General features: G+C 36.9%; 1 protein-coding gene across 1 annotated transcript; it reads left to right on the top strand.

Moving 5' to 3' along the window:
- The first annotated feature begins 3,806 nt into the window (after positions 1–3,806).
- cldn15la (claudin 15-like a) lies at positions 3,807–8,335 on the top strand. The gene is made up of 5 exons (XM_031749660.2): positions 3,807–4,217; positions 6,180–6,344; positions 7,396–7,477; positions 7,755–7,862; positions 7,985–8,335. Exons 1-5 carry the CDS (start codon positions 4,001–4,003, stop codon positions 8,061–8,063), a joined length of 651 nt encoding a protein of 216 aa, XP_031605520.1. The 5' UTR covers positions 3,807–4,000; the 3' UTR covers positions 8,064–8,335.
- The last annotated feature ends 7,563 nt before the right edge of the window (positions 8,336–15,898 follow it).

Consider the following 15,898-nt stretch of genomic DNA (forward strand, 5'->3'; position numbering starts at 1 on the left):
GTCTGGATGCTGAGGGTGTATTTGGGGCAGCAGATCCGGTCTGACCTGTTATCATTTCCCTCAAGGCGCACAGCTGTCAACAGTAAATCACAGGTTTAACTCATAACACGCCTGTTGAGCTTCTGTAACACAAACAAAGATCATCAACGCTGATTATTATCAGCATTAACACGGTCAGTACATAGTGCTGCTGTTCCAATGCAAACAAGTGTCTGTTTGACACACCAACCGGTTTCTGAGGTCAGAAACAAATTTTAAATGTACATCATGATCTTATTTTCTGTTCAGTCCACATAGTGAGTAAGCAGATGAGCGGCACCGACACCAGCACGTAGGAAATTACCAAAGATAACAAGCACTCGTTTTCAGCTTTAGCAGAGGGAATCCTAATCTCTCCGGGAATCCACACGTTCACTTCACCCAAATGCTGTTTCACCTCAGGGTCTGGTGCTGTGCAGAGGGGGAAACACTAAAAAATGTGAGTTAATTTCTGTCATAAAATTTCAGGAGTTATGGCCAAAATGCAACATGACAAGGCTGAAGTCCAGCCAACACACAGCAGGCCTAAGCATAATCCAAAGCAGATACCAAAAATGCAAAGAGACAAAAATACAAAAAGCACATGCAGGGAGCAGAAGCAGAACACAACACAACACAATGTAAGAACACAGCCAAACGGAAGCTTTTAAATACACACAGGAGATAATGAGGGATAGTGGCAACATTTACTTGAGGTATCATTGTCTAATATTAAAATCTGTAGTCTAATATAAAACATGCTGTAGTAGAGAGCCAGAGATGAATAACAACTAATGATTGAATGCAGAGAGGTGTATAAACACATAATGAGTGAGAAAAGGTGGATGAAGAAGAAACAATAAGTGCTGAAGCCAAGACAAAAAGCAAAAACCACAACCAGCTCCCCTAGAATCACAAAACCACAAATGAAAATGCAGGCTTCCCAACCCTACGGCGTGTTAAAGAAGATATTTGCAATATTTACGTAGTTGCTAATCTTGTTCCTTCAGAGCCAAAACATTTACTCACAGTCTGGTTGGATTTGGTCGCTGCAGCTTAGAGCTTGGATAAGTTAAAACACAGAACTGAATGAACAGCACCGCCCTCAGGCAGGAAGGAGCAAACGCACTGCAACAGTAGGACTTGAGTCAGACCACCCCTGCGTGCGGGTATGACTCATGAGCTTTGTTTTTTGTCAAGTGATCATATTTCTAAATCACACCAAGTCAGGCCATTCTCTCATACATTAATTTTAATAACTGTCCTGTGGTTATAGTTTGGATTGGACTACATCCCTGTGATGTTAGACCTGATGTGACGTAATTAGTTGCCTGAAACTGTATCACAGTGATGGCTGTTGTCTCGTGACGTGTCTCTGACATGCTGAGGGGCTTCAGTGCATGTTGAAAAATGGTTCTCGTGTATGAAATGCATTAAAATGTGATTAATTACTTGTACATTGTGTGACAAGTTGAGATCTAGACCATCATGGCCAAGGAAGGGCAGAAAAAGGAGATCAATAAGAACTTTATAAACTGAAGAAATGCAAAGATTTGATAAGCTGACCAGCTTCGTGACAGCAGGGGTGCTTTTCTGAAAAGATTACATGGTTTTGCATAGATGTCCATTTAACTGTAAATGCAACTTCTGTATATTTGTTGTTCATTTAAAAATCAGAACATTAAATGCTTTTATCTGGATGCGTAACATTATTTTTTCCCTTATGTTAAATGTCATGGACCATGTTCACGATTTACCTGTTTGTTCTCTCTCTGGTGATACAAAGACCATAAAGGTCAGACTTTGGACTCTCATGATGATCAAATATTAACTGTTGTCAACCATAAAACTATAAAACCTAGAACATCTCATACAACCTGCTAACCTACCGTCTGCAGGCTGAAATCAGCATGTATGACTCACACACAAACCTCCTTTTTATTCCTTTCTCATGTAGTTAGTGTTTCAAAATATGTTCAATCAGGAAAATTAGCTAATTAAATGTTAAAGAAATATACAGAATAATATTTCTGGTGGTTACACTGTGTGACTGTTTCAGTGAAGATTGTGTCATTAGTAGGCATGGCAGGCGACACAGGTACACTTCTTTTGTTTAGCTGACTCAGCAGTGCATCCACGACTTCTTTATTTGGACATTTCTGTTCCTCTCCTTTTCTCATCGTCCATAAACCAGAAAACATCAGCTTTATTTGATGAAGTATGTGAAGTATGAACTTCAGTTTAAGGTTCAGTGTGGTAAAGTGTTTTAAGAACAGATGAAGTGCCGTAGGTTCACTTCCCTCCAGCACAGATTAGTTCAGAGCAACACAATAAAAACCTGGTGGAGGTGATGTTGAGCAGGCATGTGGGGAAGTCTCGGTTTCAAAGCAATAACAGCTGCTCGATAGCTGACTTCACTCAGTCTCACTTTCTGACTTATTTCAGTTCTTAATTAAAATTCTTTTACTGCTTTTTTGAATTGGACACAGATCTGAGATTACTGATTACATGAACACTGAATCTGTTAGTCGAGGCTGAAAAAAGGGTGAAAAAATAATTCAGTGATTATTTAAATAAATAAAAATAAATTTAAATTTTTACATTCCTGGCATGTATGTAAGGTTTGTGTGTTGCAGCCATAACTAGCAACCATTTATTTTGTTGGATATAATTATAAATGTAATTATAACAATTATATATTGTATGCAGTAAACACCCTCTCCCATAAAAATGTCAGTATCAGTATCAGTTGCTTGCATAATGAAAATTATGCTGCTTTGTAATAAAAGTCATTAACCCTGAGCAGACATTTTTAAATAAACAATTTTAGGATTTAAATGATGACATGATTGGATGCATAGATTTCTAATCATTTCTCTTTTTCACCACAGTTATGTTCCAGAAACCTGTTCAATGTCTAAGCACACCCTCTGAACAAACCACTACAACACCAGCACTGGAATATTTTTGTTGGCCAATCCAGAGGTTAGCACTTTGTGTTTGTTTTTCTGTGGGTATTTGGATTTTTGAAGATTTAGTAAGAAAACTGTCTGTGCCAGAAATCTTCACAAATTGTCAAAAAGAAGGTGCTAATGTGAGGTTGGCAACATTTAGCCTGTGGCTCCATTACTGATCTGCAGCTGAGCTTTCCTAGCATGATGATGCTAAAAGTTTCCTGTCATTTAGCATTAGCAAACGTCTCCTCTGAGATACCTCAAAATTCACAAATAGGATATTTACTGATATATTTTATCTTGTAGAACTTGTGTTACCAATAAAGCGCATTACATGCATCACAACAAACAAACAAACTGACATCCAGATGAGCAAACTGAAAGTTCAAAAAGCTCGATCATTTCTATATTTCTATTTCCTGTGGCATGCTCACAGCAGCAGTTTATAAAATCATTTTAAAATATGCTAATGTGCTATCAGCTAGCTTGTAAAGAACTAGAATAACCTACATGTGATCTGCTAATAAACTAAACTCCAATACTGTAAGCTGTGCAATGTCCCAGTAACTCATACACAACTTTTCGAAGGCTCCAGGACACAAGTAGAAAGAATACCCAGTGTCCTCTGCAGAATACCTCACAAACCCTCTCAAAATAATAACAACCTGTGGATCATTGTGACTCAGGTGTGGCTGAAGACTCAACTACATTATCAGTCATCATCATCAGTTGGTGTGTGGTCAGGGGGAAACAGAAGGTGTGGCCCTGCAGTTTATGGCCCCTGTTAGAATAAAGTCCTTGTGCTGGAGGACATAACAGGACATAACTGAAAGAGCGAGACCAGAGCCTCCATCACCTCCAGCCTGTTTCTGACTACCTGAAGGCTTCAGCTTAGAGGACACAGAGTTACTCCCTGTTAATACTTGGTGAAACGTTGCTGTTGTTAGGCTATTTGCGGTAGCTGGATTTTTTGGGAGAGTTGCTATAGTTTTTTTTTCAAGTAATTTTTGTGGAAACCTCCTGTAATCATGTCGACAGCAGTGGAAGCGGTCGGGTTCATCATGTGCATAATCAGCTGGCTGGTTAACGGTGCAGCGCTGGTTAACGACTACTGGAAGGTTTCCACCGTGTCCGGCAGCGTGATCATCTCTCAGAGGCAGTTTGAAAACTTGTGGCACGCCTGTGCTGAGAACAGCGCTGGAATCGCCGAATGCCGGGACTTTGAATCGATGCTGGCCCTCCCCGGTAAGACCAGAGTCTCAAGTCCTCCTGTTACTTATCTCAAGTTGAGAGTTGATGTCAGATACTCTGATCAAACCTGATAACAAATTTAATGTTATCATTTTTTTAGATATTTTATGACATCATCATATTTTGCTTTTAAAAAGCAGCATTAGTGTCTGTGAAAAGCGGAACAGGAGATAACTGAGCAAGCAGAACAAGAAAACTTGTTAAACTTTGAATTGTTGACCATTTGGCAGTCGTGTCCCAGGAAACAGGATGTGCTCACAACTTTTAGGCCCCACCAGACAAACCGTTAAGTTTCCATCTCTCATAAAGCTATAAAGCTAATGTATCCCTGTAAAGCTCTTTGAAGCCTTGTCACAATGGTTGTTTAGAAAATAGGCCAGCATGTCGCGTGGCACCATTTCAGGATTTGTTGTCCAAAGGTTGCTGAGTTTTACAACCGGATGTTTCCCGCCTAAAGTAAAAATGAAAATAGATACTTATTAAAATGTTTGTTATAAAGTTGCCAAATATTCAGAAAAATCTTGACTTAATCAATAATGGTTATTATTAGATTGTAACAGGTTGACTATTTCCCCTGTAATTGTTATATTTGGATATTTTTTGGGCGCCATTTTGAGTTTCCTCTGTTGGAAGCAAAATGGGTGGAAACAAAGAAACTTCTCTGAGAAGAAAGATAAAAAAACCCAAACAAACAGCTCATTATGTTTCTTCATTCTTAACTTGGACTTTAATGTCAGTTCAGCAGGTTTATCCATAAAAGCAGACAGGAGGCTTTTTTTTGATGGTTTTATGTGTTTTTGAAACTGATCAAATCTCTCGATACTTCTTCCTATACAGTGATAAATACATAAAGAGATACCAGGTTTCTCCTGCAATTGAAACTCTAATGAAAAATTCCATTTTAAAAGATTCAAAGTTAAGATTTTTTTTAGATTTTTGAACTTCTCTAGAAAGTTTGTCCCTATAACTGGTGTTATAAAAGTGTTTAGTGTCATATATTTATATACCTGGCCAAATGTAAGTGGATATTGAAACCAAACTCATCATCATTATTACTCAGTATGACTCCTACCAGCTTACCTGCCATTGCTCCTGAAATCCCCTGAAGCTCATAAAGAGGTGTGGTAGTTGTTTCTAATGATTAGCAGAGGTCATTTGGTTAATAAATTACTGCACCAGCTGTAAAACACACAAATACACACCTAACGTTACAGCCAGTTCCTCCTTTTCCTTAAACAGTTTAGCTTTTGTGTATTTTTAATAAAAGTTTAATGAAGACGTAAACATACAAACGACTGGGTTTTACAGTTACAGGTGGTTATATTTTTTTCACCTTTGTACAGGTAGTTATTTTCCCTTCTGTTTTATACAGCACTTAAGATAAAGAGTCAAGGGTAGTTAGGACTGTTTGGCTTTACTGGAATTTATGCCACGGGCTGGAGTGTGTTTTGTTCTTTCTGACATGGGCAACATGGGCAACATGGGGCAACGCCTCATGCTTCTGGTTGCTAGGCCTGAGGTTTTTACTCAAAGGCTGCCACATCAACTTCTTTGTCTGCTCTTAGGTCAGCTTAATTACATCTACATATAAAATAAAAAACAGGTTTCAGAAGAAATTCTTTATTGATTCCAACAAGTCTAGATCAGGCTTTGTCACACTGATTGGTGATATAGGTAATAAAAGGGGGAAGAACTGAATGTTAGACTCTCAGAAAGAACTCACAGTACAAACCTGTCACTGAAAATCAAAGACATTTCCCATCAAGCGCTCAGTGTCTTTGTGTCTCGTTTAAAGCTACACTGATAATCTGTTTGGTAAATTGTTGGGTGTGTTTTCCATGAAGAGCTACAGAGACTCTATTTCTGTGTGAATATGCAATTTGTATGTGATGTTACAGGTAAATCCCCCAAATAAGTGTATAAATAATAATTAATGACTTCTTTCTATCTCTGCAGTTCATGTACAGGCCTGTCGTGCCCTGATGATCATCTGTCTGCTGCTCGGCCTCGGCTCCATGATTGTCGCTCTGCTTGGACTCAAGTGCATCAAGATCGGCTCAACCACCGAACAATCCAAGGCCAAGATCGCCACCACTGGAGGAATCCTGAGCATCCTCGCCGGTGAGTGTGATGGTTTCCATTCAGGCTTCTCTCCACAAACACTGAAACAGAAAAGACAAGAAAAGGCAATCAATTTTCTATTATTAGGACACTCTGTAAAAATTTACTTCAAATGCAAAATACTATCATAAGTATAAGTTTGAGATATTTGGATATTTTTGCATTCATTGTTATTGTAGATTATAATATATAGATGTATTATAGATGTTGGAAATTTTTGTTCTTCTTTCTTTCTTTTGTTTCAGTGAAGTTTTTCCATCTGTGTACTGAATGAATTTATAGATATATCAAAGAAATGATTACACACTTCTGCATGAGCAAAACTGACATGAAGTGTGTGTACAGTCTTCAGACCTGGAGCATTTCTCTCCATGTTGTTCTCACACATAAGCAGATATTTGCAGATTAGTGCTGAATAATACACAAATTAGATCCTAGAGTTTTACTCACTAAAACTGAAGCACAGACTTTTTGGATGACCTGTTAGTATAATTAAGCGCACCAAAAAGGCACCAGAATAAAAACGATCCACTTGAGTAACACAGACACGTGGATTGTACAGGCCCTACCATCCCTATGTCGGCTAAACCACAAATGTTTTCTGCAGCATGAGATGATTCATGCTTGGTTCTCTCCCAGGATTAAAGCCAAGCTCCTTCCCCTTTTTTTTCCTAGTTAAAGTTTATGGATTCACGTTTGTGTTTTTTTATATAACACCAATCAAACGTAGGAACTGTCACCTTACAGTCGTCCATATAGCAAAGTGAAGAGCCTACAATAAAACGCTCATCAAACTCAAATTTAAAAGCGGTAAACTGAGTGTTTATTGAATGTTATATTTGTAGGAAGTGTTGAGTCAGAGGTATAAAAATAATAAAAAGACACTGAAGGTACAAACTAATGCATGCTGTGTGGTGGAGTAATTTATCGAAACGAAACAAAAGTACAGTGAAACAGAAATATTTTCTAGTACGAACTAGTGATGCAATGCTGTGACTGCACTCACAGGTCGGGGCAGAAGACAAATAATACTTTGTGCTTGTGTCTGCAGGTCTCAGCTGCATGGTAGCTGCTTCCTGGTACGCAGCCAGAGTGGTTAATGACTTCAATGACCCGTTCTACGGTGGAATGAAGTAAGTTTACCACTCAGAGGCTGTTGAGGGACAGTTGAATCCTTTTTAATGATAATTATTTTGAATTCTTCCATTAAATACATTTGTTTTTGGTGTTATGAACTAAAATGACACAGCTTTAAATGTTAATTTAATCTGATTTTATTTTATTATATTTGATCTTTGTGCATTTTAAATGTAAGCAAAACAAGTAAATCTGACCGTTTTCTGCCTGAAACTTAAGTTTAACCTGATTTCTGTCTGTTTGTGTGGTTAATAATCGTCATGTCATTTCCAGGTTCGAGCTCGGCACCGGCCTCTACATGGGATGGGCTGGAGCCTCTCTGGCCATGCTGGGCGGAGCTTTTCTCTGCTCTGCGTGTAAGAGAGCGTCACCAAAGAAAGGGTAAACACGCACGCACTCATTACTTTTTATTGTTGAACTCTTAAATGACATTTTCAGTTGTTTCATTCAGGGGATGTTGCTGCTTTGGGAATCTGTCTGACTTTGTATTTCTTGTTTTGCAGCGGTTATTATGGAAATGCACCACAGAAGGTCTACACGCCCACAGCCAAATCAGAACCAGACGCCAAAGCTTATGTCTAAACGCAAACTTTGTGCTTTGGATGGTCCCCACAATGTCATAACAACGAGATCATACAGTGTATACAGTACTGAGTGTCTGTATACACTTTATACTCAGACCAGTGTTCTTTGTTTTACTGTCATTTTTTTCTTACTTGTTTTTGAAAAACAATCTTAAATCTTAGAAAATCAAAAAGTTTATAGATGATATTGATAGATATAACTGTTTGTGAATCTGGAAACCCTGTGTGCAGTTCGTTTTTATCGGAATAAAGTTTGTATTACATAAGAAATTGAGATGCCTGGGTTATTTTTTAACCACGATACTTACACTGAATCCAAATCTTCTTCATGGATATTACATTTCTATACAAACATTCATGTACTGTATATTTATTTGGTATTTTAAAATGTTCAGATATGAATCCTGACAGGTACATCTCACCTCTTTAAACTTCCGTAAAATCCACTGATTTAGCATTAAATTAAACCAGTAAATATAAACACAGAGAAAACTGTAAAAATGGAATTCATTTAAAGTAGTTGTAATTTTCATGGGATGTTTTTTGTACTAGTTTTGCTTCTGTTTGTGTTCTTTGTTTTCATTGCTTTCTCGTCACTTTTGTGCTTTTTTAAAATGTGATTTTGAATAATTTTGAAAGATGTGTAAATGATCCTACAGAAAACAAAATGACATGCAGTTAAATTTGTTTAAAATTGTATATTACTGTTTTCAAGCTCAACAGTCCAGAGATACTAAAACTACTGTCATGTAAAGTGCTCTGCTCTGATTTTCACTTGTTTGTGCTTTAATATTGAGTTAAATGATGCTTACAGCAGTGTTACATGTAGCTTCTCCACCAGCTGGTTAATGAAGAATGTTGAAGCTGAACTTTGTGTTTATTACAGCAGACATTGTTAGTTAGGTTGCCTGTAATGAAGAAACTAATGGACACTGATAAGATGGCGGCTCAGTTTTAACCCAATAATATCCTCGAGTGCATAAAATGTGGACTTCGGATTGTATTGTTAAAGTTTTGCAGCTTCTCCTTCTGTTGAAGACCTCCACCCGGGCCACTGATACTGCCCAAAGTAATTAAGTCACAAATAAACAGTTAAATGGCAGAACAGTTGCTATTTTTTATGATCGCGTGTATAAGTGTTTTTGTTTTTACCGTTGGTCTACACTAAAAAACAACAAGAATTTTTTGTGAATTAACTTTTGTGAAACTTTCTCCTTTCCTGTAATTTGACACATTTTTCACAGTTTAAATCATGCTCACACGTCTTTCATTTACTACAGCAGCATTTCTTTATCATGTACACTCTTAGAAGGGATGTGTTAAAATTGACACATGTGCTGCATCAGCTCAGGGACAACACATGATGTGTCAGTTTTAACACAATTAATGTGTCTGCTCCTTTAACACATCTTCTGTGTTAAAAAACGTAAACACAAGGATGTGTTATTTTGACACAAAGATGTGTTAAAATGTGTACATTTCAATTTTTGAAAAAAAAGGAGAAAAAGATGGGTATATATTATACATTTATTGAATTCCATTTTTTATTTAGCATATTATAAATCATTACAAACTGAATAAACAACAGCTGTCAGAATCTTTTCAATTAAAATGTTTTAAATTCAATTTTAGCCAAAGCTATATCACAATTTTTACTTGACAAAATCAAACAAAATTCATATCTGACTAACTTTCTATCTCTCTAGATCATTAAAATGTAAAAAAAAAAAATGAAAAAAGGGCAAAATATCATATATCTATCTATCTATCTATATATATGTTCTGATATAATCATGTCCAGACAATACATGAATTAAAATTTTTTAAAGGTAACAATTGTCATCTTCAACAAATTGTCAACATTCAACAAATGTGAGGTTGCATGCAAGCAGAAAAACATACATTTTGGCGAATATAGCATCCAGGTTATACAATTATGTACCTTGGGTTTAAATACAGCTTATTAGCATCAAAGCTTGTCACTATATTTAAAGGCAGAAAATCAAAAATTTCAGCCAATCAGTTCATATTGTCTGACCTTTCCACTGCATAGGCATAAAAATGGTCAGAGTCCCGATAAGCAGTGTATTTGACAAAGATGCCAAATGAGGTTTCTCACCTTTGTGAACAGAGACTCTCTACATTTTGGACAGGTGAACATTTTACTTGCATGCTTTAATCTGTGCAATCAGCTCCAGTACTTTGGTTTTCCTTTGGGTGGACAGCGGCAGGTCATAGACAAACTCAAAGAAGGTGAAGACAAGCAGTGCTGGATAGGACAAGTTACATACCCAGTACAGTTTGAAAAGCTTATCCACAACACACCTCTGGGCTTCATTCAGAGGAATGATTACTTTGTCATTCTTAGCAACAATGATGTACTGCCTGGTTGCACTCTTTAGATCACCGATGCATATCAGCTGGGGTTGGTGTGTTGTGGATGATGCTTCAGGATCACTGCAAAACGATGCAATACTTGTTCCAGGCTTGGAGATGGGGAAGATAAAGATAGATTTTTAGAGAAGTATTCAGTGAGGTGTCGACAAATGCCTTCCTCAGGTAAATACCATGTGAACTTTACTGAATACATACCAGTGCAAAATCAACCAAGTGCGTTATAGCTGATTTAAGGCTGCAACGACTGGCGCCAACTGGTGGAAGCAGGTGTGTTAACACGCGGGGGGGGGGGCTTCGGAATGATACTGGCTTCCCATTTTCGTAAAAAGAGATCCGTCTTTCCTCCTGTAAGCTTGCCAAACTCCAAGTCCACCTTATGGAGAGAAAAAACAGTGTTTAAGTTTAAAATAAAGCATTAAATACATGAAATCAAAAGTACATTCTGCCCATTTGGTAGCTGTATGGCTAAAATCAAACTTTACAGTATCACATTTCTGTTACCCACTTCCACATCAAGCTTACCTACACATTGAAACATAACAATTGGAGTGGTATTTGAATACAAGTCCATTATTAATTTTAGCTATGATTTGGGTCCCATCAGACCCTTAGAAAAAAATTAGGACTTTTTAGCTGATGTTCTAGCAGCCAATTTCTTATTTTGTCTGTCTGCGGTTTGTCCTGTAGAGCTTTTTGTGCTGAAAATAGTGCTGCTGAAAGCAGAGTTTCATACAGATTTAGGTGATGTTTTTGTAGGTTTTTCACTTCCATGAGCAGTACTTCTACATTGTCATTTGATGTCCCTACTATTATAGTCATTTGGTGGAACGAGTAAGATTTTGGATCATGTGAAAAGTAATGCTCATTGTAATAAAAGCCCATGAATAATGATCCAACTCTGAAATAGGGCTGTTCGATATAACGATATATATCGGATGACGATATAAAAACGTCTATCGTTTCATTTTACGCTATCGTTTGTTTCGTGGTGTCGCAAAATAAACTGTTTACGGCAATATTTTTTCATTATTTTGATGGTCACTGTAGTGGCTATATTAATTTCCTAAAGTTCTCTCTTTCTCTTATATTTAACCACACTACAGAAGGACAAGTGCTTGTTTTTATGCGTTGTCGTTAGCAACAACGACGGTAAAACCACCTCGTGTCCGCTTGTTTATTTTCCACATAAACCTTTCACAATAAAGCTCAAGATCCTGTTGAGACTTTTCAAAATAAACTGAATCACGTGAAAGATGCAGAGTATTTACGGATGAGAAGCAAAAAAGGTGCTAAAAAATAAACCTTAAACTCAAACGTTAGAACAGGCTTTTCCCCGCAGCACGCTGTGTAATAAATACTCACAAAGAAAACGGCGGCCATTACAACCTATGTCTAAAAATGTATCATTTCATGCATCAGTTAAAACACTCGAGTCCAGGTAAGCGGCGCCCAGCTGGAAACACTTCACGGAAGTCGAGCTGCCCGAGATTCACAGAATTTACAGAAAATGTTACATTTTTGTGATTTATATCGTTATCGGACGATAGATGTCTTAATACCGGGATATGAGATTTTGGTCATATCGCACAGCCCTACTCTGAAATTATAAAACTTTCAAAATATTCACTAGGAGCTCATAAACATACCTCCAAATGTATCCACTCCTGTTACATACTTTGTATGCAAAACACAACTGAGTGAAGAAGGAGTACATAAACAATTACCAGGAAACCAAGCAACTTACCAGACTTGGTATGTCCAAAAACCGTGGGTACTCTCTGAATATTTCAGCGGCAGTGGGGGAGTCCTTGCTAATCCAGGCTCTGCGACTGGTGTATGTTTCCTCCATGCCTGACATGATAGTTGGAAGGTTCTCAGCTGAGGGCCGCAATCTTTTGATCAGGGTGACCCACTCATCTATGCTGCTGGTATTCCCATCCTCTTGCCTGAGCTTCTTGTCTTCACCACAGTCATCTGTCACTTTTCGCTACTTATAACGTCTCTGCCCCTGGTCGAGATTCCGTTTAAGGTTGCGCAGTTTAGGAATCCATAATGGGAGACTGGATCATAATAATGCTCCTGAGGAAGAAAGGACACAGGTATATGGGTAACAGCTGAGCAATTTTAACTGAGAAAAAAAAGCTCTAATAAATAATGAGATAAAGGTTAAAAGATACATAGTAAGTGGGAACAAGTGCAATTTACAGTATGTAGTGGAATTTACATTATTAAAATGCTAAATTTACTTTACAAAAATTTACTTCTCATCTATAAAAGTGGTTACAAGGACTTTGACAGATTCTAAGTTGTCATATGCATGCTGAAAAAAAAGAAACACATGGCTGAATAAGTAAGATAATTTGCATGGTCAAGTTGCTGTTGTTTTTTTTAAATAACACTGACTATTACTTCCTCAGAAGTTCTGCATAAAAAAGAAACTATATCAGAGCATGTTTCCAGCAATAACCCTTAAAAAGGAATGCGCACATACTTTAGTTAATCATACTAGATGCAAAAACTGCTTTAACTGCTTAAAAAATAATTATCTCTGTCAATATGAGGTATATTTCATGTTAAAGTTACTCAGTCTTTATTCCTATTCTGTGCTAGCAAACGAATGGTCTCGGTGATAACTACATTTGCTATATTCAGAGCTAACAACAATATTGTCATTTTACACAACACTGCTACGGTTAGGTCCTGACTCTGGCATTGCTCATAGACACCAGAATGCCTGTCGGAGCCGCTAGCTCAACTACAACACTGGTTCTAAGAGCAATTTCTGAATACTCTAATACATAAATAAAGTAAATAGATAAATACATGAATAAAGTAATACATAAAAATACTACCAAAACACATTTACTCTAATGAAGTATGGCACTAAAGCCAAGAACTAATACTAAAATTAAGAGTAGGATATGTTAGCAAGACTGTTACATTAAGGTTAGCTAGGTATAGTTAAGCAGTAATTAACTTAAACTCAAAACTCCTATATAACTCCTATATTTTATATAAATTCAAAGTTTAACATTCTTCCAGAAACCCGACATATTTTCAGTACATTAAGATAAACTGGTAAATTATACTTACTGTAAGGTCTGACAACATACTAGGCGATGTAACCTCCATCTTTGTCTCCTTTGTCTCAGTGGCGCGAAAAGATAGCGCCCCCTTCCCGCCGCTGGTATGTCATGTTGCTGGGCAGAATTTGTTTCAATTTTCAGCATGTGTGTTCTTACTCATTTCATTTTCTACTTTTGCTTCAATTGTATTGCCCTCGTTCACATGTTACGGTCAAAATTAAACCTGTTCTGTGTGGATAGTTATGCTTATAGTATAGCCATGGCCATTAATTGATATGCCATACACACTGAGAAATAAAAAAATTAATCCTCTTTCAGAATTTTAGTACACCATACACACCTTGGTCCACATTACATTATAAAATGTTTTATTTGTTGAAAGTAATAAGAAAAGGATTATGGAAAACAAACAATAACTAAACATTTTATTTATTCAGTTAATATACTTATAATACATTGTTCATCTACAATTTATTTCACTAAACACAGGGCTAGCATCAAATTACTGCGCTGCTAATTTTAGGTCCTGTTGTTAGATTCCGAAAATAACACACAAAATGTGTTAAACTGTGCAACACATCAAGTGTGTTAAGCTTTTTACACATTTTTTCAATGTTTACACATTTTCTTACACATGTTATGTTAAAATTCACACAAAATGTGTTAATAGTGTAACAACACATTTTTTGTGTCATTTTTTAACACATCCTTTCTAAGAGTGTAGAAAAACAAGTGTCTAGTTAAACGTCTTTATGCTGACAGACAGCGGTGCGGTGAAGCTTGTTGTATCCAGCCCATGTTACACATGCATAGTTTCCAGAACTAGACGATGTTACGTCTTGATGCATGTTCAATCATCCAGGTAAATCCTGAGGACTCAGATCACGTGTGTGTGCGTTTTTATTTTATCTATTTCTGGTTTTATTGTGTCTCTTGATCATTTTGAGTCTCTCTGTGGTGCAGCTCCTTGTAGCAGTTTGAGACCTGACCCTTTGTGCCAGAGGCTTACATCGTCAACATACCTACAATTATTATCTATAACTCACTGCATACAGAATATTTTGTCTGCAATAACTTCTAAAGTATTTGAAATCTGCATTTAAAAGCAAAATAAGTGTCTCTCTGTGTGTGTGTGTGTGTGTGTGTGTGTGTGTGTGTGTGTGTGTGTGTGTGTGTGTGTGCTGTAATCTCCGGTGTAATAATGATGATGAAAGTGCTGCAGTAATCCACCTGTCTGTTTACCTGCTGACAGGCAGAACAGTGGATTAAAGCTCAACAGCATCACTCTGCGTATATATTTAGCCCTGTGAATACACACACACACACACACACACACACACACACACACAGTCTCTATCAAAAGTCTGAATGTGTTTTCCTTTTTCTTTTAGTTTCACACTCAAAACCAAAGACTGTAAAATATAATCATTTGTCTCTGATAAAAAAGTAAACCCAACCTAAAACACAGCGAGACAGATTAAAACATTTATTTTGATTGTGTTACAAAAAGTGTTACAAAAGTGAAAGAACTTTGATTAATTTTAACTGAAATCCACTTTATAGACATTAGTTTAGTGATAAAGTAAATAAATGAATGGCCTATTTTAAAAAGCTTGTTCTGTTGTGTGCATGATTTATACCGTGTGTTAAACAGAGATGTTCCTTTAACCACATGGTTAAAGGAACATTGGCTTTATTGAAATGTAAACATTAACCACTATCTGCTTATTATAGGTCTGATGTCATTAGTAATTTCTGGGTCCAAACACTGGGAGTTAAAATAGTTCCAATAAAATGAAAATATAGCTATAAAAAAAGTAAATAAAATAAGATGCTGATAATCAGGCTCCAGAATATATCCACCTTGGCAAAGTCCATCTTTTGGATACAGTCTATGCTTTTTATGCATGGCATCTTTTTTAACTCGGAAAAAAATCAAGCAAAAATGTTTAAGTGAAAAAAATATGTACAAATTAATCAAGTAAAACTTAAACACATCCTTATAATAAAGCATTTGTTAATGCTCATTCCTTTTTTACATCACTTTCAATAGCTTCCTCTGCATGAACTGAGCTGCATAAATACATTTGCCCTGACAGAAACGTTTCAGAACCATAAATGTGTAAACCTGATGAAAGCTGAATGGGTTAAAAGAGATAACGTGAGATGAAACACAGGCTGAAGCATGTTTTGTTCCCTGCACATCCTCGCTCTCTGTCACGTCTGTCGGTCTAATCCAGCCTCGTTGTGCTGACTGAGGATAACCAGCTTCAATCCTCTCAGTCAGCTCATTCACTGAAGTCTGTCTCTGTCTGTCCATCTGTCTGCGCGTGGAGGTTTGTAGGTGAAG

This window comes from Oreochromis aureus, linkage group 18 (genome assembly GCF_013358895.1).
Source record: "Oreochromis aureus strain Israel breed Guangdong linkage group 18, ZZ_aureus, whole genome shotgun sequence".
NCBI classification, from domain to species: domain Eukaryota; kingdom Metazoa; phylum Chordata; class Actinopteri; order Cichliformes; family Cichlidae; genus Oreochromis; species Oreochromis aureus.